General features: G+C 54.4%; 4 protein-coding genes and 1 non-coding gene across 5 annotated transcripts; all 5 read right to left on the minus strand.

Annotated features, from left to right (window-relative positions):
* Positions 1-3,313: 3,313 nt before the first annotated feature.
* Positions 3,314-5,506, minus strand: N0V96_002268 (uncharacterized protein; the record flags this gene model as incomplete). The annotated part of the gene is made up of 4 exons (XM_053187692.2): positions 3,314-3,642; positions 3,693-4,727; positions 4,786-5,165; positions 5,223-5,506. The coding sequence occupies 4 exons, from the start codon at positions 5,504-5,506 to the stop codon at positions 3,314-3,316; spliced, it is 2,028 nt and encodes a 675-aa protein (XP_053055196.2).
* A 3,500-nt stretch (positions 5,507-9,006) lies between these two features.
* Positions 9,007-10,709, minus strand: N0V96_002269 (uncharacterized protein; the record flags this gene model as incomplete). The annotated part of the gene is made up of 2 exons (XM_053187691.2): positions 9,007-10,460; positions 10,553-10,709. 2 exons carry the CDS (start codon positions 10,707-10,709, stop codon positions 9,007-9,009), a joined length of 1,611 nt encoding a protein of 536 aa, XP_053055195.2.
* A 1,123-nt stretch (positions 10,710-11,832) lies between these two features.
* Positions 11,833-13,507, minus strand: N0V96_002270 (uncharacterized protein; the record flags this gene model as incomplete). Its single annotated transcript, XM_053187690.1, has 2 exons — positions 11,833-13,139; positions 13,207-13,507. The coding sequence occupies 2 exons, from the start codon at positions 13,505-13,507 to the stop codon at positions 11,833-11,835; spliced, it is 1,608 nt and encodes a 535-aa protein (XP_053055194.1).
* Positions 13,508-14,289: 782 nt separating this feature from the next.
* On the minus strand, positions 14,290-14,404 carry N0V96_002271. The gene has a single exon. It is a non-coding gene; the product is annotated as a tRNA-Leu (tRNA).
* A 645-nt stretch (positions 14,405-15,049) lies between these two features.
* N0V96_002272 (uncharacterized protein) lies at positions 15,050-17,614 on the minus strand (the record flags this gene model as incomplete). Its single annotated transcript, XM_053187689.1, has 1 exon — positions 15,050-17,614. The coding sequence occupies one exon, from the start codon at positions 17,612-17,614 to the stop codon at positions 15,050-15,052; it is 2,565 nt and encodes an 854-aa protein (XP_053055193.1).
* Positions 17,615-22,251: the final 4,637 nt, after the last annotated feature.

Genomic DNA, 22,251 nt, shown 5'->3' on the forward strand with positions numbered 1-22,251 from the left:
CACGAGACTAGAATTGTATAAGAACTAGACATGTATCGATGACTAGATCGCACTGACATGCTTTACTTGTACCAACGCCATGAATACACTCAATCTACTTTCCAGATGCTCTTATCTGTCAGCCAGCTCTGCTCACGTGAAAAGACTCTGACAACGCCGACCGTCCCCCTGCCTCACCGAGCCTTCATCCGATAACTTCTCCACCCCCTGAATATGTAGAATACACATAGGAAGAAGCCTATATTACCCCCCTCGAGTCCATTCCCGTCACCAGCAACAGCAGGCGCCCCTCTAGGTCGGGGGGTCAGGACAAACTGGCTGGGTGGTGGAGTGGTTCGCGGTCAACAATGAAATTACGCCCACGGCCTACTCGACGATAGGCTACGAGTTCCCGAGTTCGAATGCCAGCATGAGCACCAAGAGATGTAGCCCCCAATTCAGCACCGGGGGGAAGGGGTGGAACTGTTTTTTAGCTTTTGTTATATCTAGTAGATGTCGGCATGGCTATTCGTCTAATATTTTAAATATCATCAATGCCATACTAACAACACGCCCGCCCCCCATTCCTTCCTCCACGGCTACACATCACGCACAGAACCTCTCACGTACACCTCTTCTGACAAACATCTACAATACAAGCAGAACACTACAACACCCAACGATTAGCGATACATCATTCCCAAGCAGCTAAACTCAAAAGCAGAAGCAAATATACCAACGAGAAAAACTCACGTATTTATCACCATTCGCCTTCTGGTGCCAGCAATACCCGGGCCCCAGCGCTCTGCAACAGTCACACTCGACTCTCTTGGGCAACAGGCCACCGCCGACATTGTTAGGTGAGGAGGATTGGTCGAGAGAACGGGCTTCTCGGACTTCTGCAGTGTCTAGGGCTGCCGCGGCGGCGGAAGAGAGGAGGAGGGGGAGGATGGTGAAGACGGAGAACTGCATGGTGGGCGATGTGGTGCCGTTTGGTGAAGTTGTAAGTGAGTCTGCCGTGCGTAGTTACGCGGGTAGAGTCAGGTTGAGAAAATTGGATGATGCTTTGAATGAGTTAGTGAGTGGAGCTGGAGTAAAATAGTTCTATTTGCTACAATCGTGGCCCAATTTATACATAATAACCTCGACCGTTGCGTGGTTGGTACAAGTAGGTACGGTAGGTACCCAAAAGGAGCGGTTTCCCGTAAACGATGCTTAAGCCTTTGAGTTGGCTTTTGAGTTGAGCCTAGTTAGATTACACGCCGTAATCATCTTACTCTACGAACCATTTCAGTCTCTACAATCTCATTTCTCTGTGTCCTCGCCAAAAGTTTTTCTACTTTGTGGTTCTCGTAAAAACCGGTACAGCTAAACGGCCAATGGGCCATGGTGAGAGTTTGGGGCACCAGTTGATCTTTCAAAACTGTGAATCGTCTCATTAATTTGGCTATTAGGTATTTCTTTAGTATCCCAGAAAAGTCAAATAAAGTTTAGTCAAAGCTAGGAACAACACTGTGTCTCAACCGTCTCACGCCAAGCAATTTCCCCCCTGTCCCGATACCTCTATCGAGTTTTACCTTTCGTATCATTTTTATATGATGATATGGGATCGCTGCAGAGTCTTGAGAGCTCCAGTAGTGCTTTATAAATAGGGCAAAGCGCTTCACTATGGACGGCGTCACCGAAGGGCTGCTCGCCTAACCATTGGGCAACCTGCAGAGAAAGCGTAGAGTCTTCTTTTTAGCCCATCCCCCCCGTACATCAGCTTTTTTCCCATTCCGTCTCAGACACATGTACATCTCAATGTTTATTCCTGATCTATCCAAGGTAGGCAGTTGACTCTGCTGAGGGCTACTCAGAACCAAAGTCCATGTACCATTGGGAAGTCTTAACTACTTATACCTACAGGCAAACAACATAAAATCGCTATGCGGTATAGCTGCCCGATACCTCAAAAAAAATAAAAAAAATAAAAAAAAGTAGAAGCACATGTTACGCATCTCATTCAGCAAGTTACGTCGGAAACCGAACCCCGAAGGTCCCTAAACCCCCGAGCCTCCTCCGACAGCTAACACCCCTCCGTAAAACCGGCACGGCGGGGGCTCCGGTCGTCATCCCACCGGAGCCGACTCAATGCAGTGGAGTCACCCGGACCACGGACGTCGTCGGCACGGAAGACTTACCCAACCGGCCTACCGCGCTGACCCAGTGCACTCCATCACGAGCATATTACGCTCAAAAGTTCCCCACAAACGTCCACTTCCACGACCTCAAGAACCAAGATAAATAAAAACGGGCAAACCGCAAAATTTGAAACGGGAAAACGAATCGATAAGAAGCACGCAACTAGGCAGCGGGGGAAGACTCCAAGCCGAGGCCTACCAGCTAGCAGACGACACGTGGAACAGATCAGGAAGTCCCTCTCGGAGTGACTGAGCCCCTCTAGCGCACCATCTCTAAGGTAGGTACATCGCGTCATGGGCATATGGTACGGGATACCTGGATCCCATCACATCAGACGATAACCTCACGCCAGCCCTATCGGAATCGACTCATGCTCACGTCCCGGAACCCCGCTGCACCCTCATTGATGGCCAACGGCATGCCGCCGTGGGCGGTGACAGTCCCTCCTCCCTCCCTGGGCCTGTGCCGTACAAGCTACTTACTCCCCTCTTTTAAGCACGTAGGCCACGGGCAGGGCAGCGGCAGACCGGCCGGTTCCTTCGGAGGGAACAAGATCCTGGATGCTCACTGCTTAGGGTTGAGACTTGTGAAGGGACGGAAGAGCTGTCAAGGTGGGTGGGTGCATGGGGAAATAGGAGATGACAGCTCGCATGAACCCTCCCTGACGTGGTGTCATGTTCTCGCGATTATTGTCCTAGCCCACCGCATACGTGGGCTCGTGGAGCTTAATTTGACCGGGGGAGTTGTCCTAAAGCAGGAGATCTGCAATGAAATATTCCATCTATTGACATGTGTCTGCCTCATGTGGTAAATCTCATCCCAGAAAAGCTCAGCTATGGTGGGGGGAAAAAAAACAAAATTGAGATCCAAGTACCTCTGCTTTGCAACAGAGCGTACTTAGTGACTGTCCCCTTTAGCTCCTGAAAATGCCGTGATAACAACCGTACCGCCGCCACACTCCCCAACACCTGCCGGATAAGTTAGAAGAGAGAAAGTGATGATTTCATGTCTGCGTCTTTCCTTGCATGCCTGATGTCTTTCAGGCTGTGGATTATGTGTTCGCGTTTGTCGTGTGAAGTGGGATTTGTATGGTACAAATACGCCCGAGTGGATGTCCCTGAATCGGACTCGAAATTAAGAGAATCTGTGTCTAAACTGCCATGGGGGTTGCGGTAGGGGTGGGCGATGCGCCGCCAGGCAGTTGGAGGAAACCGCCGTAGTATTCGTCTAGCCAGCGGGCAGCCTCCTCACCGGCGTCGTCCATGCTGGAATCCCATCGGCCTACGGAGCCCACATAGCCGTCAGGTCGTACGTTGACAATGGAAACCTCACCGGGACCGAGGCTACCAAGCCACTTGTTGGTGCAGAGCTGGCCACGCGTATCCTGTTCTGGAATATCGTCCAGGTAGAAGGTCCAGCGGCTGTCCTGCAGCAGGGCAGGCAGGTCCGAAATCTCCACATCATCTTTGGGCATTGTAGCTGTGGCTAGTGTTAGTAATTAAACAGAATTCTTGGCGATCAATACTCACTAATCAAGGCAAATGTGAAGAGATGGCTGACGGCCGTGTATCTCTCGGGCCGGTAGTAGATGTCTTCAGACGACGGCAGTCTGGGCTGCGCAGCATCAGAAGCACTGGCCGAAGCTGAGAGCTTGCTGATGAAAGAATTGGCTGAGGCGATGGATTGGCAGAAGGTCTCCAGGAAAGGGCTCGACGCCTGGATGTCCCACATCAAAAGGTAAATGCGGAACTGTCCGAGCATCGGGATATCGAGCTGAATATCCACAGGATTTGAGTCGATGTATCTGGTGACCTTGGCCGGGGGAAGCAAGCAGCCAGGTCTGGCATCTCCCATGATGAGGCCTTGAGAGTCAGGCCTGTTCAGGGGGCTCTCAGAGTACTCAGCGCCAATGCCAGAAATGAAACGGACATTCGTCTTGAAGTTTTCTGACAGTGCTACCGCGTCACCTCCCGCAATCTGATTGGCATGCTCGTAGTCGAAGTTGACCAGGTCAACAGCGATCTTTCTCCGCTCTTCTTCGTAACTCTCGAGCAGGCATTGCTTCGCGAGTCCTCGAATGCTCAGGTTAAGCTTCCACGCAATGTTCCACGAGTCATGCATAGAGGTGTTCATGCCCTGAGCAGACTTCGGGGAGTGCGTGTGACTGGCATCACCAGCGAGGAACGCCCTCAGATGGGGGTCGGTGAACCGACTGGCCACTCTCTGACCAATTTGGTAACGTCCGAACCACTCAATATACTTCCAGTCGACCTCGAAAGGCGCCATGATCTTCTTCGCTCGAGCCATGACGAATTCCTGGCCAAGCTCTCGCTTGTCGGCCTTGGGGTTTGCCTTAAGCTCAATGTAGAAACGGGTCATATTTCTCTCTCTCGGGATAATCAGAATAGAGCCGTATTCTTGAGAGTATACTAGTGTCTTGGACCAAATGTCTGGGAAATCGGTGATAAGTTCGCCATCGAGAACACCCCAGATTGCTGGTTGCGAAAGGCCAATAGCTCGTGCATCAGGAATGCTCTTTCGTACTTTGGAGTGGGCACCGTCACCTTTTCCTGGTCAGTATATGTCTCTCACAGCGCAGCGGTTTTGTAGTAGTTCACTCACATCCAACCAAGTACTGTGTCAGAATTGTCCGCCGGTCTTGGGTTACGTTTGTGCGACAGTTGACCTGTAGGGGCCCTGCCTTGTTCTCCGGGACGCTGTAGGACTCGAATGCGGTATTCCTCCGTACCTCGACCCCGCGCTTCTTCAAGTCATCGATAAAGAGGCCCTCAACCATACCCTGGTGAACGAGCAAAATGTAGGGATCGAGGACGTCGATGACGGGAGGGTAGTGTACTTCACGGCCCAATCTGTGCAGCGGCTCATCGGCAGTGCTTCGCCAGAAGGAAATATCGTAGACACGAACACCGCGGAGGAGCAGAGGGTCGGCGAGGCGCATTTGACGGAAAGTCTCGATCGTCTTGGGCTGCAGTCCGTCTGCTCTATTTCGGGTATTAGCTTACAGAGGCATGATAGGTATGTGTGTATGGATTGTCTACCTTCCAACAGGCGTCTGGTCAGCTCTGTCGTCAATAAGCTCGACCTTGATTCCAAAGCGCCCGAGATTGGCAGCCAGCATCAAACCAGCGGGGCCAGCACCAACCACGCACACCTGGGCCTCTATAGGAGGCTCAGGCAAGCTGCGCAGGAGGGTGAGTGTGTCTACGGTGGGATCGATAGCATGAAGACGGCCAGCGGCGGTGCCGGCCAGCCCATTCGTCGGGGCAGTCTGTCCGTTTTGGTCCTCCATTGAACCGTCCGAGTTAAGTACACCAGGTGCCATAGTCGAGAGGCGTGTTGTGATGTCACAGTCTCACAGGACTACCGAATCGAGGTAATTGGTCGTCGGTACGTGATACTGGGTGGTTTGCAAAGTAAGTGACTAGCTAGCTGGCTATGGTAGAGGACCAATTGCCAACGGGGTCGAACGATGACTATTGGGAGGTAGGTGTAGGTGTTCAGGCTGGCTGGCCGCGCTCGCACGGCTTGCGGTTGAAGACTTTCGAACGTGGGGTCAAGGATGTAATGCGCGGGCTTGAGATACACCACACTGGCGCTCAAAGGCACAGACTGAAGTAGGCGTGGAGCTCGAAGCGAAGCGAAAAGGGAAACGAGATGTATTCGTACGGGCTCCAGCCGTCAAGAGGTGTAGTGTGGTGTCTCGTCGTCCGAGGGGTCTTTGTCTTGTGTGCGACGTAGGGAAAATTGTTGGGTCCCAGGAGGTGGTATTCGAGATATAATAATAATATGAGATACGGCAGGGTCGCTGAGTATGCAGCCAGACCAGGGCGGATTAGAGACCAAGGACTAGAATAGTGGGTGTGGTGAGGTGGGTTGCAAGTTGCAGCGAACTAGCAGCAAGGCCAATGACGGATGTTGCTGGACCAGGGCTGCAGCAGTAGACGGGACAAGCACACACGGGAATGGGGAGAGAGCGCAGAGAGGGCAGACAAGACGGTGAGAAGATCAGAGAAGGGAAAGAAGGGAAGAGAGGGAAAAAACAACCCACGAGTCCGTACAAGACCGAGAGAGTGGGAAAGAAAAAAAAAAAAAAGAGGGGAGGGGCCTGCAGACTGATAGCTGGGTGGTTCGACAGAATTGGAGATTGCTTCGCAGATGCTTCAAACGATTTCAGAAAGTGGCATGATGAGCTTTTGGAGAGCGGCAGGAATCGAGTGAGAATCAGACCACCACGGATTATTTACCCATGCCTGCCATACTTTCAGCCTCTTCCCATTGGCCGACCCCCCTCCGGAAGGGACAGCAGGGTCCAGCTGGTTGGGCGCTAGTCCCGTTTCGGTGGGCTCCAGAACGTGGCAGGTGCGTTCAGTGCTCCTTCCTTTACCTACGTCTGCGCCTGGCAAGCCTGGCGTGCCTGGTTCACACCTTCCAGAATCCACGGGTTAGACCTAAGGTACCGCAGTAAAGGCTGACGGATGACTGCGTTCACGCCATGGCGGGGGGAAGCCGCGACCGTTTATGAGGCCACTTTTTGACTTTAGCCTCGTTTCCAGCAACACCCGCCCGGTGTTTTTAGCATCACCACTTCAAAGTTCACTTTCACTTCACCTCTCTTCCCACCTCAAGCTCCCAATCCAACCCAGACCCTCTCTTTCTACGGCACTATGACTACTGTCATGCAAGATATGGATAGGGATACATCGCTGCTCACAAATCATTCAACCTCATCCGGCCTACGGAGTACCGTCCCATCTCTTTCGATGGAGTCTTCAGTCCGCTGAGGTCCGCCTATGCACCTTGGCAGCTTGAACTCTCGGCGCCCAAGTGGGTTCTTTCGATAGAGTTGCGACCTCTGAACACCTTAAGCTACGCAGTACATGAACGACACCATCACGAGCAAATTACTCCAGACTTTGCAAACGTCGACATCTGTCACCCTCGCGTTCATATCTGTCCCATAATCACTGCACCACCAGCAGACTGCGGAAACATTCCAACGTTGGACCATCCTCCTCCGGGATTAGCTCCGCCGGCGGGTACCAAGTACGGAGGTTGGAAACGTGGAAACCCCCGATGCCGGGCATGGCATTGTCTTCTACTCCCGTCGGCCCCTTCCCCATGTTACGCCAATGCTCGTCTCTGACATGACGAGGTGCGAACGGATACATCATACACGCAGTCCAGTGTAGCAGCGCAGCCAGCATCTGACATGTCACTGTCACTGTCCCTGACGGAGCCCTATTCGTTTCTTTTTTCAACTTCTGACACCGGCTTTCTGCAACTTCCAGAGGCCCCCTACTTTTCACATCCCTTCCAACAAGTTCTAAGCAGAACCCTGCGGCCCAATACACGCACCGCTGCGCCCGTCTTCACAACACCATGGCAGAATCCTACGAGACTTCATGGCTATGATGCCTTCCCTTTGCATAACATCCGCGGCACAGCTACGCCCTCGTATGGCAGTGGCATGGTATGGCGTGGCTTGGGCCTAAACCATTTGCTCTTCCAACTGCCGTATCCAATGTGCCTCATCCTGATGGCTTTTTTTCGCACAACTATCGACCAACCCGGTCGACCTTAACGCAACACCACGCGGCTGCTCTCCAGATTTTCCGATCTGACCCCACTCACCAATGCCATGAACAGCAGACCCCGAGGGTACCGCCAACCTGGTCGTCCCCAGGTTTCTTTCTGGAAAGTCTTAGTCACTAGCACCGTCTTTTTTCCCGCAGGACCAAGACTGGACGCTGAGGGCTTTTTGACTAGACTGGCCAGTTCTATTGGGTTCTTACCCTGCCTGACCCTGGCTCTCCTCCTTCTGATCGGCGAGGCCCCGCGCAAAAGGTCTGCCTGCAAACCGGAGCCGACCGTCGACTGCTTAACCCCTAGTCACGGATTGAGTGCGTCTGCTTCCAAAACTTCCGGATCAAACAGGAGAAACAGCTCGCCTATCGATGCAGCTATCCCAACGCTGTGGCTCGATTGATAACAGCGTCCCCTACTTCTCAGTGTGATCATTCTGGTTGGCTGTGAGAACGGCAACTTTTGCCGTCTCATCATGCGGTTTGCTCATGGACAATCGGCAAAAGGCACCAGGGAGTCTTCCCCTGCGTCACAGCTCTGACCCTCCCCGCGGCAAGTGACTTCTGGGGAATGCGAGTATCAAACACAAGCATATCGTGCGACTTGGCATATGTATTCGAGCTAGACAAGTGGTCTTCGTTCGAGCTACTACAAGTGAAGAAGCCTCCATTCTACTCTTGAGATGGGTGGTAAAAAGCTGCCCCTAAATGATCATACCATATGATGATGCTGGTCATATGGTTTTGCTGCGGACTGATAGTACCTTTCTTCACAATGCTCGGACATCACTTCATCTCTTCCCTATTTGTGATGGCTTTCACAAGGCGTTCTCTTTGATTCTAATGAGGAATGCCGTAGCTGAGCAGCACCAAGACTTCGCACGCATTATCGCAATATCATGGCACCATATGCTCAGTAGCATCAGTCTCGCGGTTCGCATGGCATATTGTCCCTCTTCCTTCCATATGACCCCCTCGAAGACGATATACGTCATTAAAGACAGACGTTGGTGATCTAGGATGACCCAGTTTGAGCAGAAGCCTTCGGATGAGTTGCTGGACGGTCTCTACGTTCAACTCTGCAGCAACGGGCGCAATAATGCCAAACAGTTTTTATCTTGGTAAACTCCAGCATCACCTGGGGTTAGTTGATCCGTCATCGCCATAAGCTCTGGTATGGTCTCTCAGAGCAATCCTGCAAATTATCATTACAGAAACAGGGGTCAGAGTCACCTAAACATCATACACGCGGACAAGCTTGTGTCTTCAAGAAGTCGACCCGAACCTCCTTCTCCCCTCCCAAAATAAGATCGAAGCTGGTGCTCCAGCCGCTCGTCGCAAGCTGCACCTGCGCCTGGAAAAGTGCATACCCGCTATCCTCCTCGCCCGTCGCCGCGAGTTCGACGCTCTCGACGTCGAGCCTCCTGTGGATCGCCTCGGAACGCCGCACAAGACGCACAACATCCATCGTCACCACATCCGCCGCGCGCTCCTTCAGCACCGCTGCCGTGACGGTGAAGGTGCGCTCGTTGTTCACGCTCGTCCGGCTGACGCAAGAGGAGGATGCTTGGTAGAGCAGCGCGTCGTCTAGCGGGAACCCGCTACCGTCGTTCTTGTACACGGATGTGGCGTTGCTGGAGGGCGCCGTCAGGTGGACAAGAAAGCTGCTTATACCGCTCGCTGCGCTGATGGCCGTCTCGAATTGGTACCAGGCGAACGTCTCGCCCCAGAGGCCGTACGTGACGCCCCCTTCGTCGAGCGTCGCGGGGACGACAACGGAACCCTCGCCCTTTCGGTCTGCAAAGCTCAGGTGGACGGCCAAATCGCCCGTGTCTCGCCCCGTCCCTTCCGTCGTCCTCACGCGCACCCAGCCGCTGAACGCAAGGCTCCCGTTGCTGCTCAGGGCCAGCGTGACGTAGGGCTTGATATTGACGGGCTCGACGGGCTCTGTCAACTGCACCGTTGCGGGCACGGTATCAATCATGCGCGTAAAGACATCGGCGCACGCCGTCCTGAAGCCGTTCTTGGTACACCCCAGGTCCCTGATCGTTTTGTTCCCGTCCGACGAGAAGATATGCTTGTCCGAGTTGAGCGTCTCGTTCCGCCCGACGACCAACGGGTTCGACGTGTTGCCCCGCACGTACTCGGTCGCGATCCGGTTATCAAAGTCGTCAAACGTACTATCAAACTTGGTCACCGTGTCCGGGCTCGGGTCGAGGCCTGTGATGTGCGGGTTATTCCGGCTATGCACGCCGCCGAGGGTATGCCCGCACGCCACGAGCGAAATCATCTCGGTCTGGCTGAAGCCGGCTTTCGCAAACGTCGCCAGCGTCGTGTTGAGCGGCGTCTGCGGCTCTGGCACGCCCGCGGGGCCTGCAACCGCAGCGTCGACACGCCCTGCGCGGAAGGGCATCCTCGCGCCGCCGCAGCCTGCGTTGGCGACGACGACGCTCATGGCGAGCAGGTCCGCGGCGGAGGCGCGGATCGAGTAGAGGTTGCTGAAGAAGTTGAAAGTGTTGTTGAAGGCAGCGCCGCCGTTCTCGGCGCGGCCGACCTCGAACCAGATGGAGCCGTCTAGGCCGCCTGTCCCCGCCGCGGCGTCGGTGGTGGCTACGTCGTGAAAGGCGGTGCGGATCCACTCGGCGGCGAACTGGCGACCGGCGATGTTCCCGCCAAAGGAGCAAGGAGTCACGCCTGGAAGGTTTTGTTTGTGAGATGGAACGTTTGGGGAGGGGGGCTGGCAAAGAGATGCGGACCTCTGGGGGGAGGGGGCATAGATCACGAACCTTCGACGAAACCCCTGCTGCGGTATCCCGTCTGCAACGAGAGAATATCCTCAATCTCGTCGTACTTGGAAGGCCAGACATATGCGGCTCCCACTCCGTGCGACAGTGCGGCGATGCCGCCGATGACGGCAACGACAAATCCGCCGCCGCCTCTCATAGTCAGGGCAGATCTCAAGTTGTGCCTCAAATGAGTATTATATAAAAGGCAAGGAAAGTCAATTAAAACGAGGCAACGCTGGCAGACACCCCAGGAAATAAACCCACGTCGCACACGCGAAGATTGGTGCTGAGGATTCCTTTATAAATCTCCATCATCACATTGGACCCTTCTGGCACTCCATTTTGCCCAGGGGGTTTTTTTTTATTGACTCCATTACGTGGAAGAGGGTCAATTGGTCTTTTTGTTTTCCCACTCGGAGAACTATTTTTTTTGAGAAAAATAGCAAGAGCTCCAGTATCGCCAAGACGTCAAAGGAAAACGGATCTACTTGCATCGGGTCCCTGGCCCAATGGAGCATCTCTGCCCGGAACTCGTGGGATCTTGTTGGCGGCAATGAACCTCTGCTGCATAGGCCGCAGGTTCGAGGAAAACCCCTCGCAGCTGAAAAAGATGTGGATAAACGTTAAATCACTATAAACTAGTTCTCTAGACTCGGCCGAGTCGGTCCTAGTTTCACCGTTCGTCCAGACCAACAGGATGGAAGAGGAAGGGAGTACTCTTGACATCACCCTGGAAATCAGGAAACCCGGGCCGGATACGAGTGTGGGAGGGTAGACCCGTGCGGACTGGCCGACAAAGCTGGGTTATCAGATGTGAAAACGACAAAAAAAGTTATCTGATCGAACAGGGGGCTGGTCTGTAATATTAAACGTCCCCGCTGCCGTTGTGGGGGGGGGACTCGGCCGCGACTCGAGCAATTCGAGAAACCAGGTATATGATCCGGCTTGGCTTCATGGCGTAGGATCTGTTTGGATAACATTAATCTGTCTGTTATCATTCGTCGACGGGAAAGTGATTGATGTTGAACGTAGCTGTTCATTTCTCCTCAACGGGATGATGATATGACTTCACGTTCGATAAAGAATGATCCCCTTCTCAAATCAGATGTACTATACCGGATTATTTGTGATAATCCATAATACGACGCTACTTTGCAATATTACCCACGCAAGACTACAACATCTCTTATTAATATGTCCCCTTCATCATAGGACGCCATGTCAGAGAGGGAAGTGCAACAGCAATTCAATACAAGTAGTATATAACACACACACCCCCTCTACCTCGTCTTATCGATCAACTTCCCCTCAAACCAAGCCGCAAACTTGACAGCATTGGCGTCCAAATACCTCTGCGCAAAGTCAGCCACGCACACCACACCAGGCATAAAGAAACACGTCGCCAACAGCACCCCAAACGTAAACTGCCCGCCCGTCTCCGCCCCCGTCAGCCCCGTGAAGAAGCGCACGAGGTGCCACCCGTACAGCCACAGCAGCGAGCCGTGGACGAGGTACAGCGCGTACGAGATGCGACCAAAGTACTGAATCACCCGGTTCGTGAAGAGCGGCTGCAGGAACGGGGACCGGTCGATCGACAAGACGAGCCAGGCGGACGCGAGCGGGATCCAGAGGTACTCGCCCTCGCCGTAGCGCTCGGGCGTGATGGCAACGAGCGTCTTGTAGCCTGGCGAGAGGCCCGCCGTACCGGTGCCCTTTGGGTACGAGAGGAGCCAGAGCGCGCCCAGGAAGGAGAGGGTGCCGAGGACCTTTTTAGTTACGCTGTAGGTTGGTGACGATGTGAGGGAGAAGCTCAGCCGGGCGAAGCGGCCCTGTGGTCCCGCGGTTGCTGCTGCTGCCACGTACGGCAGGGTGTTGTTGCCCAGGGCGGGCTGCCAGTAGAAGTGCAGGTTGGCGCAGAGGAGCCCGGCAAGGAAGAGGAAATACTGCCAATAGTTGAAGTAGAGGGTATACGCCACGAGGAAGAGGTTCATGCCGAGCCTGACCCGGGTGCGTAACCTCGAAAAGGCGACGTGAGCAAGGAAGATGACCAGAGAACAGTCAAACTCGATCGGTATCGTCCAGAGCGTAGGCTCGTACGGGTACCCCTCGCCCCTCCGCAAGTTTCTCCCAAATGGGTCAGACAACCCGATGAGGTTCATCGCCCAGTCCCACAACTGGTCGTAGGCGCGATCGAACCGCGGCGGCCGCAGCGCCGGCACGGCCACGCCCGACGTAGGGATCTCGAACCAGCCAAAATACGAAATCCACGCAATCACAAACGTCGTCATTGCGGGCGGGAGAAATAGGCGAATGTGCCGCCGAAAGGCCGACGAGGCGGCCGCGGTGGCGAACTCGGCCGTCTTGTGCTGGCCGAGGAGCTTCAGGGGCTTGTAGCTCAATGCGAAGCCGGAGATGACGAAGAAGACACAGACGGACCAGAAGCCAGAGATGACGAGGCGGATGATGGGAAGCTGGATGAACATGGGGTCGTCGTCGCTCATGAAGCCGCGGTGGATGTTCATGTTGGCTGTGACGAGGGACCAGTGGTGGCAGACGACGAAGAAGGCAGCTACACCGCGGAGACCGTCTACAATTTGGGGAGGGTCTTGTCAACATTTTTCCTTTGGGACTGGAAGACGAGAAGCAGAACTTACCGAGCCATGCTGTGGGATGAAGTGGCTTCTGGACAGCGTTCGGATCCGAGGCCTTGAGGAAGCTTGGTATCAAGGCGCGGAAGACGTTTCTGGGGTATCGTAACCATACAGGCAGCTGCCGTGCTCGAGGATGTGTCCGAGGAACAACGACACCGAAGTCGTCGTCGTGATCCACCAGTGGGATTTCCTCCTCTGCTTCATAGGCTTCCTTACTCGGGGTGTCGAGGTCCAATGGGTCGATCCCCTCGCCGTCGTATGAGTTTGGCAAGTGCCTCAAGTGACACTCAGCCTGTGATGCCATGGCGTCAGTCCCAATATTTCCAGGCATGGCTTAAGTTGTCCCCAGTTCTGCCAAGAACATGAAGCTTCCACAGGATGATTCTCCCCTTGGATCGGCAGGAGAAGAGAGAGAAAGGGGAGCGGAAAACCGATAGCAGTATGCCGCACAAGTATGAGCGGGCCGACACTACATCTTAAACCATACCGAAAGGCCGGTGATTCATCGTGCCGCCGCCATTTTTGCCCATTCCCAAGCCTTCAACGTTGTTCTCTAGATATCTGATCTGAAAACGATCAGCCGGGGAAGGCTAGCGGGTTCCGCCGAGATCGTCGCCGTCTAGGGCGAATCCGACGTCAATGAGGTCGTTCGTGAGGACGCATTGCGGATAGGATCGAAAGCCACGGCGTGGGAGTGAGACAATTCGGCCAAGATCTTGCTCCTCGTGCCGGGAATTATGTGCAGGCGTCTCGGATATTGGCTTGGCTTTGGTGTCAAGCGAGAGGCGACGTAAGCACCGTTTGCGTCTATTTTGATGAATGCCGTCAACACAGAAAGAGATGGACTTGTGGAATGGCGCTGCTGATGACTACCTTTGTATGAGGAGAGAAGAAAGCGTACATGAGCGCGCCTTCTTCGTCCAATGTTGGCCTCCTTCGTCGTGCACGGCTTAGAACTCGACGAACACAAGCATTCCACGTGCACTGGCTCCCTGTTGCAATCATTGCCTCATGTTACACAAAATAACTTGGTAGAAACGACATTTACCAAAGGCGCTTACGATAAAGGCCAAGAAAAGGCAAAAATGATAACTGTGAGATTCGAACTCACGCCTCTTGCGAGACCAGAATACTCATCCGTTGTACGGATGAAGCTTAGTAAGCTTGAGTCTGGCGCCTTAGACCGCTCGGCCAAGTTACCTTGTTGAACTTTCCGTTCTGTTAGCGCTTTATGACGGGCGCGCGACTCTCCGCCCCGCTCCCACCGATACAACCCACCTCGATGTCAACTAACTTTAAGACCCGACGTGCAAAAGTAGCAACCCATGTTGCTTGATGGGATTCACGCTGGTATAAAATTCTCTTGTTCAATCAGTTCGCGTAGAGCTGCATGCTCGAAGCCGGTAGACGAATGAAGCATTCAAATGGATGAATTGTGGGAGGCCGCTGGCTCACTCCAGAGATGACTTAGTTGACCAGATCTCACCACAGATTCAACTGAAACCATGGGAAGTTATCTTGGTGAGTTAGATGACTGAAGACGAGCAGAATCCCCCTTAACCAATCTTGTAACTCGCCCTTGCGCAACGTCCCCAATGACCCATTCCTTCCATAGGCCCAATCTCATCTTGAGAGTTCGTTCACCAGGTCCCCGGTTGTAGAGTGAATAGCAAACTCATAGAGAAATGGAAATAGGGGTCTCGGTACTTTCAAGCCACCCCTTCTTCCCGGAAGAGCTCCGGAAGGGAATGTCATGAAGAGATAGTCACAGAAGCAATAATGTAGCCCGGATCCTTGCAAAGTGAACCTTTTGTTTATTACCCTTCATAGAAAGCCACCAATATTTTTACTTCCACAGCCCAACAGCGAGGACCTCCTCCCCATCAGCTCCCCAAATCGACCTGGCTTTAACATTTGCCGTCGTCTGACCCTTGTCTCCTCCCAAAGATCCGGCCGGTGCCGCAGCAGCAACCGCACACTTTGGTACGTTGAGATACATCAAATATGGTTGATCTCCTCCTTCACCAGCATCTCCAACAGACTCCCGGTACGCCCTCCTCATCCACGCTTCTACCTCATCAAAAGACGTCGGCGCACGTGCAGCAGGACCACTGGCAGCGAGCCAAGCGATAGCAGAATGCACCAGCGTCCCCGACACAACGACATGGCAAACGCGTCTGTAGAAAGGAACATCAGCCGAAGGCGCCAGGTCCGAGGACCGGTACTCGACTGACGACGAGGGCACCTTTGCGAGGCCGAGATGGGCATGCCACTCGACGCCGGCCTGGCGAGGCAGCTCCTCGACCTCGACGGAGAAGACAGGCGGAACGGGACCCTCGGCCTGTCCGTCGTCTCCGTCGGCCGTCACAACAGCCGACCAATCCGGGAGCTTCTGCGCCGCCGCGGCGTCCTCGCCGAGGGACATGAACGCCGGGTTAAACTTGCGGTCCCATAAGTCGGGTCCGCCGCTTCCTTCGCCGTCTCCGTCCTCATCCTCATCGTGCTTGTGAACGGCCTTCCACGCGGCCGCGGCGAGTTGACCTTGCCGTCTCATATCCGCCTCCTCTGGCGTGCGCGGAAAGTATGCCACCGCGCTGGTCCAGAGCTGCACCTTCATCTCGGTGGCTATGCGCCAGAGGTGCTGCAAAGATAGAATGATTTGCATCTCAAGGTTACCCTCCTTCTCTGTGGGTAAGACCATGCTCGCCGGGACGAGCGGGATCTGGCCTGCAATCGTCACTGCTCTGATACTGGCGTGTATGGTATCTTGACCGCCGCCTCTTAGGGGTACATCGATGGCCTGGCTATAGGGGCCGATGTTGGCTGGCGCCCAGTAGGATCTCGACTGCACGTGAAGTCCATTCCGTTCACGAGGCTCCAACGCAGGTTTTATCGTCAGGTGAACGTTGATGGAACTTCCGGCCTGTAGCTCACCACAGGAAATCGTTACTCTGGATGGAGGATTAGGGTGCTGGAAGAGTTTACTGTAAATCTTGTTGATGGCTGGGAAATCCGACATGGACTGCAAGACGATGATGGTATTGGTGATGGCCGTAGTCGGCAGCGGTGGAGAGTGGTCAGCAAGAAGCTTCTGGATCTGCTGTACTATGTCCTCGGTCTGCTGTTCGATAGACGAGCCCTGGCTCGATATCGCTTGAGCACCAAAGGACCAGTGGATATCGTCCGAAGGAGTTCTCGGTATAATTGGTGTTTTGCCGTCACTTTGCGTGAAGCCATCGACGGATGATGATAAGCCCGATACCGACACCTGACCATCCCGAGCCGCAGGTAGTGACTCTAGGATAGACTGGAACCGGGGATCCAAGGCATCAGGCACCCGGGGCGGGGAGCAGCTTTCTCCCGTGCCCGCATCAGGGGCTCGCTTTTCTCGGACACTCGCCCCCTGAAAGCTCAACCACGACGTCCCGCCGCCCTCCCTTACGGTCCGCCTACCGGACTCCGGCACCTCGATGGCCTTTTGGAACAGCCCGGGCGGGCCGTCCAACACGAGCGTCTCGAACTCGCCCCCCTCGCCAATGACGGCACCCTCGGCGGCGCCAAATCGTCTGAGGGCACGCTTGACGCGCGACGCGCCCGCGATGCTGCTCACCTTCTCCCACAAGAAATCGTCATCAAGGCCCGCGCTCGCGACCTTGATGATCCTCGCGTCGAGACCGGCGGCCGCCATGTCGTGGAGCAGCTGGGCGTCCTCGACGGCGCCCGGAACCACTGGGGGCAGCACGGGATACTTCCACAGGTACGCCAGCGGCGTGAGGCCCAGGCGTAGCGCGACGGATTCCACGCGCGTCCGCTGGTAGGTAGACAGGATGGCTCCCGCACAGAGAGCGTTGGCCTCTGGGTGGTTCGCCATGACGGTACGGAGGAGGGGCACCATACTTTCCGTCTCATCCGCGTCGACTTCTGGGCCCGCGTCGCCGTCACCGTCACCGTCAGCATCACCCGACGGCACGGCATGGGAGTCGTAGTCTCTGCCCTCATACTTGGCGCCGCCGTAGATGGGCTGACGGTAGAGCGGTAAGCCGGTGGCGTCCGCGTAGAGGGGTATGACTTGGTGGCCGACGGTCTGGTACATGAAACTATTCAGGTCGGCTTCATCATCGGCCCCTTTACCAGCCTCCTCCTCCTTCTCCTCCTCCTCCTCGGGCTTCTCTTCCTTTCCCGTAGACTGATCTGACAGCTGAACACCCTTTACGTGATCTCTCGTTGGCTTGTAAATGACGGTTGCTGGGGCCGAGCGCGTGGCGTCGGAGCCGGCGCTGACGGAGGCGGAGGGGAAGAGATTAGCGAGTGCCACGAGTCGGTGCCCGTTCCTCTGGCAGTGCAAGGCGGAGAAGAAACTGTCCTTACCGCCCGAGACCAGGGCGATGACATTAAGCTGTTCGGATGACATGGCAGGCAGACTTCAGCCTGGCGTCCAACGTTATGCAGGCGGACGGTAGGACTGGGGGACTCGGGCGAGTACGTCTGTCCATGTGTCTGTACGGATTACGGATGTGACGTGCCCTTGTGACCGTGATCCGTGCTGTGCAGCGTGTAATTTCTGTGCAGACCCTCGCGTTGGCGTATGCGTCCGGGCGTAAAGTGCGGAAGCCTTTGTGCACAGAGTCAATGGTCCGAGATTGATGGGCCTGTCTAGGTCTTTGTGCGCCACGGAGGTATGGCGGGATGGGGACTGACAGATTCGTCTCGACCTCTAGGGGATCCTTGAATGACTAGGAGCTCCGTCTTCGGGACGTCGCGGCGTCGCGAGGCCGGGGCTGCGGACAGAGGTCGATGGGTGTTGAAGTGGTTTGAGCCTTTGATGTGGTACAAAACGGAGTCAGTGAGGAACCCGGCACGGCGTTTGGATCTCTGACCTTTGACCATGGAGGGGAAGGAGGGGAACGTTCACAGCAGTGGAAAAGAAAAAAAAATAGCCGGGCCCACTGATTGTAGGTTCTAAATGGAGCCCAATACGGAGAGCAAGAGAAAACGGTTCAACTTACAATGAAAAGGTCAAGAATAATCTGTGGTACCTGCATTATTCACAACTTCACAGCAATTGCAGCTTCTCCGCCGGTATAGTGCCCCCATCCTATGTGAGGAATGGAAGTCGCGATTCCTTCTATTGCATGGATTGATGATGTGGGTAGTGGTCAACCGTCAAGATGCTCCCGGCTCTTATCGAATCATTCCCTGGTAACGGTATCCGTACGCATAAGATACCTTACAGATGGCAAGACAAGCTTGACAAGGTGAGGTGAGGTGAGGTACCCGCCAAAAACGGCACGGCAGCTGGATGCAATAGAAGCTATGGAGACCCTGCCCTCCAAGTCGTTCCTTGCAGCGATTTCCTTCCATCGAGATCCGACTGGCCGGCCTCGACTCCTTCATTGCCCATCAGTGGATGCTGTTCCGGGGGCCCTTGGGGGGTAGTGGAGGGGGGGAACATACGGTACAGTACCACATTACAAACACGACCGTTGCATGATAGAAAGCCGTTACGACGACTGACTGGAGAATATCCATTCTCATGCCCTTCGCTAGCCCTGGGCTGTCTCTGGTCTGGGTTACGTTCGGCTCATGGGGGTTGGGTGGAAAAAAGGTGGTAATTTGATATTCGTTAGTCGGGGGCCCCGGTCAGTTCCGCGCCGCTGGGGACTCGGGACTGGTGGACAACGGGTGGGGCCCTTTTCGGGGGTGGCCTGGAAGGAAATTCCAAAACCTGGCCGCTCTCCCGGGGGCCCGGCCGTCTCGAACGCCTCGGTTCCCAGGATGAGGGAATCCCTTTCAGCTTTGTCAAACTCCGCCGGTCCTGTTAGTGTTAGGGGACCTGGTCTGGCTTTTGATTCCTTGAAGCCTTGAAGAGGAGGGGCTTTGGGGTCGCGGGCGGCGACGGGCCATGTAGATTAGCGGGACTGCCGTTGTATGCTTGTGCCTGAGGTATCCCTCCTTCAACTTCTGTCTCTCTCTCTCTCTCTCCATCCATCGAGTCTCATTCTCCTCTCAGGCTCACACTCAGTCTCCAGTCTCCCGAGTTCCCCCTCCACCTCGTGCGAGTCGAGAGGTCCCCTTCTGAAGATAACCCTCGCTCGGGCGGGCCGCCCCAAGATTGCGCTGGAGTTGTCACTGGAGTTCGCTTCATGCCTCATGGGCTGATACCCTCCAAGGCCCCTCCAGTCAACCTTACACCGCCGGCCCCCTCGTCCCTGAACTTCCATGTGGAATTCTAGAAAAGCTCGACTCGCGAGCGAACTCGCTTAAGACCAAAAGGAAAAAGTGAGAGTGAGGGGGGAAAGAGGCAATGGGACAGGTTTGCGGGTTCTAATGGAACATGTACATCGAAACTGGGGCTGCCGGCACAACGACGTTGGATTACCCGGAATGCCCGCCTTGTCCCTAGGGCAGCATGACTATCAAAATTGCTTGCGCCAGAAGAGTCCAGCCCTTGGATGATGGTGATGGGCCAGCTTTCATTCCGTTGAGGTATCATCCACCTCGGGAAACTGTCAAAGACGAGTTAGGACTCTCGTTACGAAGTCACCTGTCCACCAAGAGTCCGTGATCATCATCGCCGTCATGTCCATCAAATGGCCATCCTGTGTCATAATCACATCAGCAGAAGAGATACGAATAGTTCACTGCTAGCCTACGAGCACGGTTCAAGCACCATCCCCCATCAAGCAAAACCTACCCGTCAAACTCTCGTGGCAAGAAAGAAATAATTGTCCGAGACGCGACGACTATCCGTAAGACCCTGTTGAGTAAGCCCAGTCCATCAATCTCAAGTGCAACTTCTTGCAAGCCTAACCACATCCACTTGCCCCGCCAGTCCATCAGGTAAACCTGGCAGAGCTTGAAGCCTTGACCAGCGCAATATGGATCTTGGACGGTATCAGAATTTTCACTCAGTATCGCCATACTTCAAAGGATGGGAATGAGATGAGGAGACGAGCCCATCTGGGATTGCTCGAGCTCAGACCCATCGCTCATGAAGCGGTGAGAGGAAACAAGTCACACAGTCATGCCAGTCTACAACTCTCGTCACATCTCGTTCCAAACTAAAACGTCGCTTTGCCATCTCTTTTAATTTACTGTTCCATCGCGGGGGGGCACCACTGGACCAGTAAGATGAACAAGAGCCAATAGTCACCACCAACACGGATTTGCTATTTCACATCCGTGCCCCCCCCCCCCCCGTCCAATCCATCATCCCATGTAAAAGGCACGGAGTACAGGATTGCTCGAACTGCTCCGTGCGGCGAGAGCCAAGCCAAGGCACCTAGCAAGAAGATCCAATATCGAATTTCATCGATTCAAACCACAGACAGGGCCTGAACTTACTGAAGGATGCAAGCGCGTGCTGCGTGGTGTGTGGAATAAACGGAGCTAGTGGGTGGCTTGGCTACAAGTCTGCGGTAAAGCGCAAGATTGACTTTCTGCTCTTCCCGCGTCGTTAGTCAGGTACACGAGCCACGTTGCATGGCCCCCAAAGGACATGACCCTCGATATTAATACCAAAAAGTCAACTGAACCAACAGGTGAACTTTACGCTTACAACGAGCCGGGCACCCGGGCAGGCAAGCAAAGCAGGTAATTATCTACGGATAGGCATCCGTAGATAGGCAGGGCTCAGCCGGGGGAAAGCTTGTAGCAAACGGTTCTATTGATCAGTTGTGTAACGGTGGTGGTGGTTGGTCCAGGATTTGACTCGATGTTGGCAAGCAATATCCGCATAGAACCAAAAACCACGACCGAAAGGTGTCCAATATCCCACTCCCGCCGCCCGGCCCCCAATCTCTCTCGTATCGGTGCAGGGCAAGCATGATAGCCGTCTTTTGGCAGCTCGCTACTGTGAGTGTGTAGTGTGTATGGAGTATACGACCATGCAATGCATCATTGCTGACAGAACAGGCTGACGTACGTCTCCTACGACTCGCGCCTCTCGCCTCTCTCTTTAACTCAAATTGTTCAACCACCGAGAGCTTTTTCTTGGTGCCGTCCCATCGAACCAGAATAAAGAAAAAGCTTCGACCCTTCTCCCGCCGGATATAACTGCCTTGTTTCTAAAGAAGATCAACCCACCTTACGGTCCGACACCACATCACATCACACCCCGCCATGCAAAGAAGAAAGCAAAACCGAATGTGACAGAGTAGAAAATAGAGTAAAACTTCGTAATCCGAAATACATTTGCTGTAAATGGTACGATTGCGGTGAGGCACGCTGTGTACTTAGTTACGACTGGTAGCATTGGTATTCACACGTTCTGACATCTGTATTGTGTCACCTGTAATGTGACTTCTTATCACGCCCATCACGCAAGCGCGCCCATTCCTTCCTCAGAGGGCATGACTAGGGATATCAACATCCGGACGGTCTTACCGAACCCGCCGGGAACCGACCATGGCAAATGTCACCCCAGAAATAAAGGCGAACAAGGTGAGAGAGAACTTGGCGAAGAGACTGAATTAAAAAAGTGGGAAAAAATGAGACCGTTACAGCCGGACCTCAGTCCGCGACCGAAAATGGGGAATGGGGAGGGGGCCTGGCCTGTCGAACAAACAAAGAAAAGACGCGCGACCTCCCTACACTACCTACCAGTCAGTCCGCGGCAGGCTGACAAGTGTGATGACTCAAACAAAACCCACGCACGCTTTACTCACTCCTAGAGCCTAGGTGTGCTAGGTACCTAGGTTCCCAAGGAAGAAACGTAGTGAGACCAACACCCGTGGCCCAACAAAGAAAAGAAGACACCAAAACGTCACTTCAAATGCCGCCCGCCGTTGAAGGGGGCGGCGGTGCGGCGCACTGGAATCGTTTCGGGTGCCTAGTGCCACACTACCAGGTGGACTCTTCTTCTCGATCAGTCAAGACTCAAAAGGGCTGCGGCACTAAAAGGCAGGTAGGTGTGTAAGTCGGGGCACGTCGGGGGTTGGTGTTAGCTACCCACCTACCTTGGTTACATCCCGCTGGCGAGACAAGACAATGCCTAAGAAAAGACTTGTAGAGGGAAAAAAGAATGGAATCGGGGAAGATTTTGGAAAA

Source organism: Colletotrichum fioriniae (genome assembly GCF_027942845.1).
Source record: "Colletotrichum fioriniae strain IMI 355084 chromosome Unknown scaffold_2, whole genome shotgun sequence".
Taxonomy (NCBI): Eukaryota; Fungi; Ascomycota; class Sordariomycetes; order Glomerellales; family Glomerellaceae; genus Colletotrichum; species Colletotrichum fioriniae.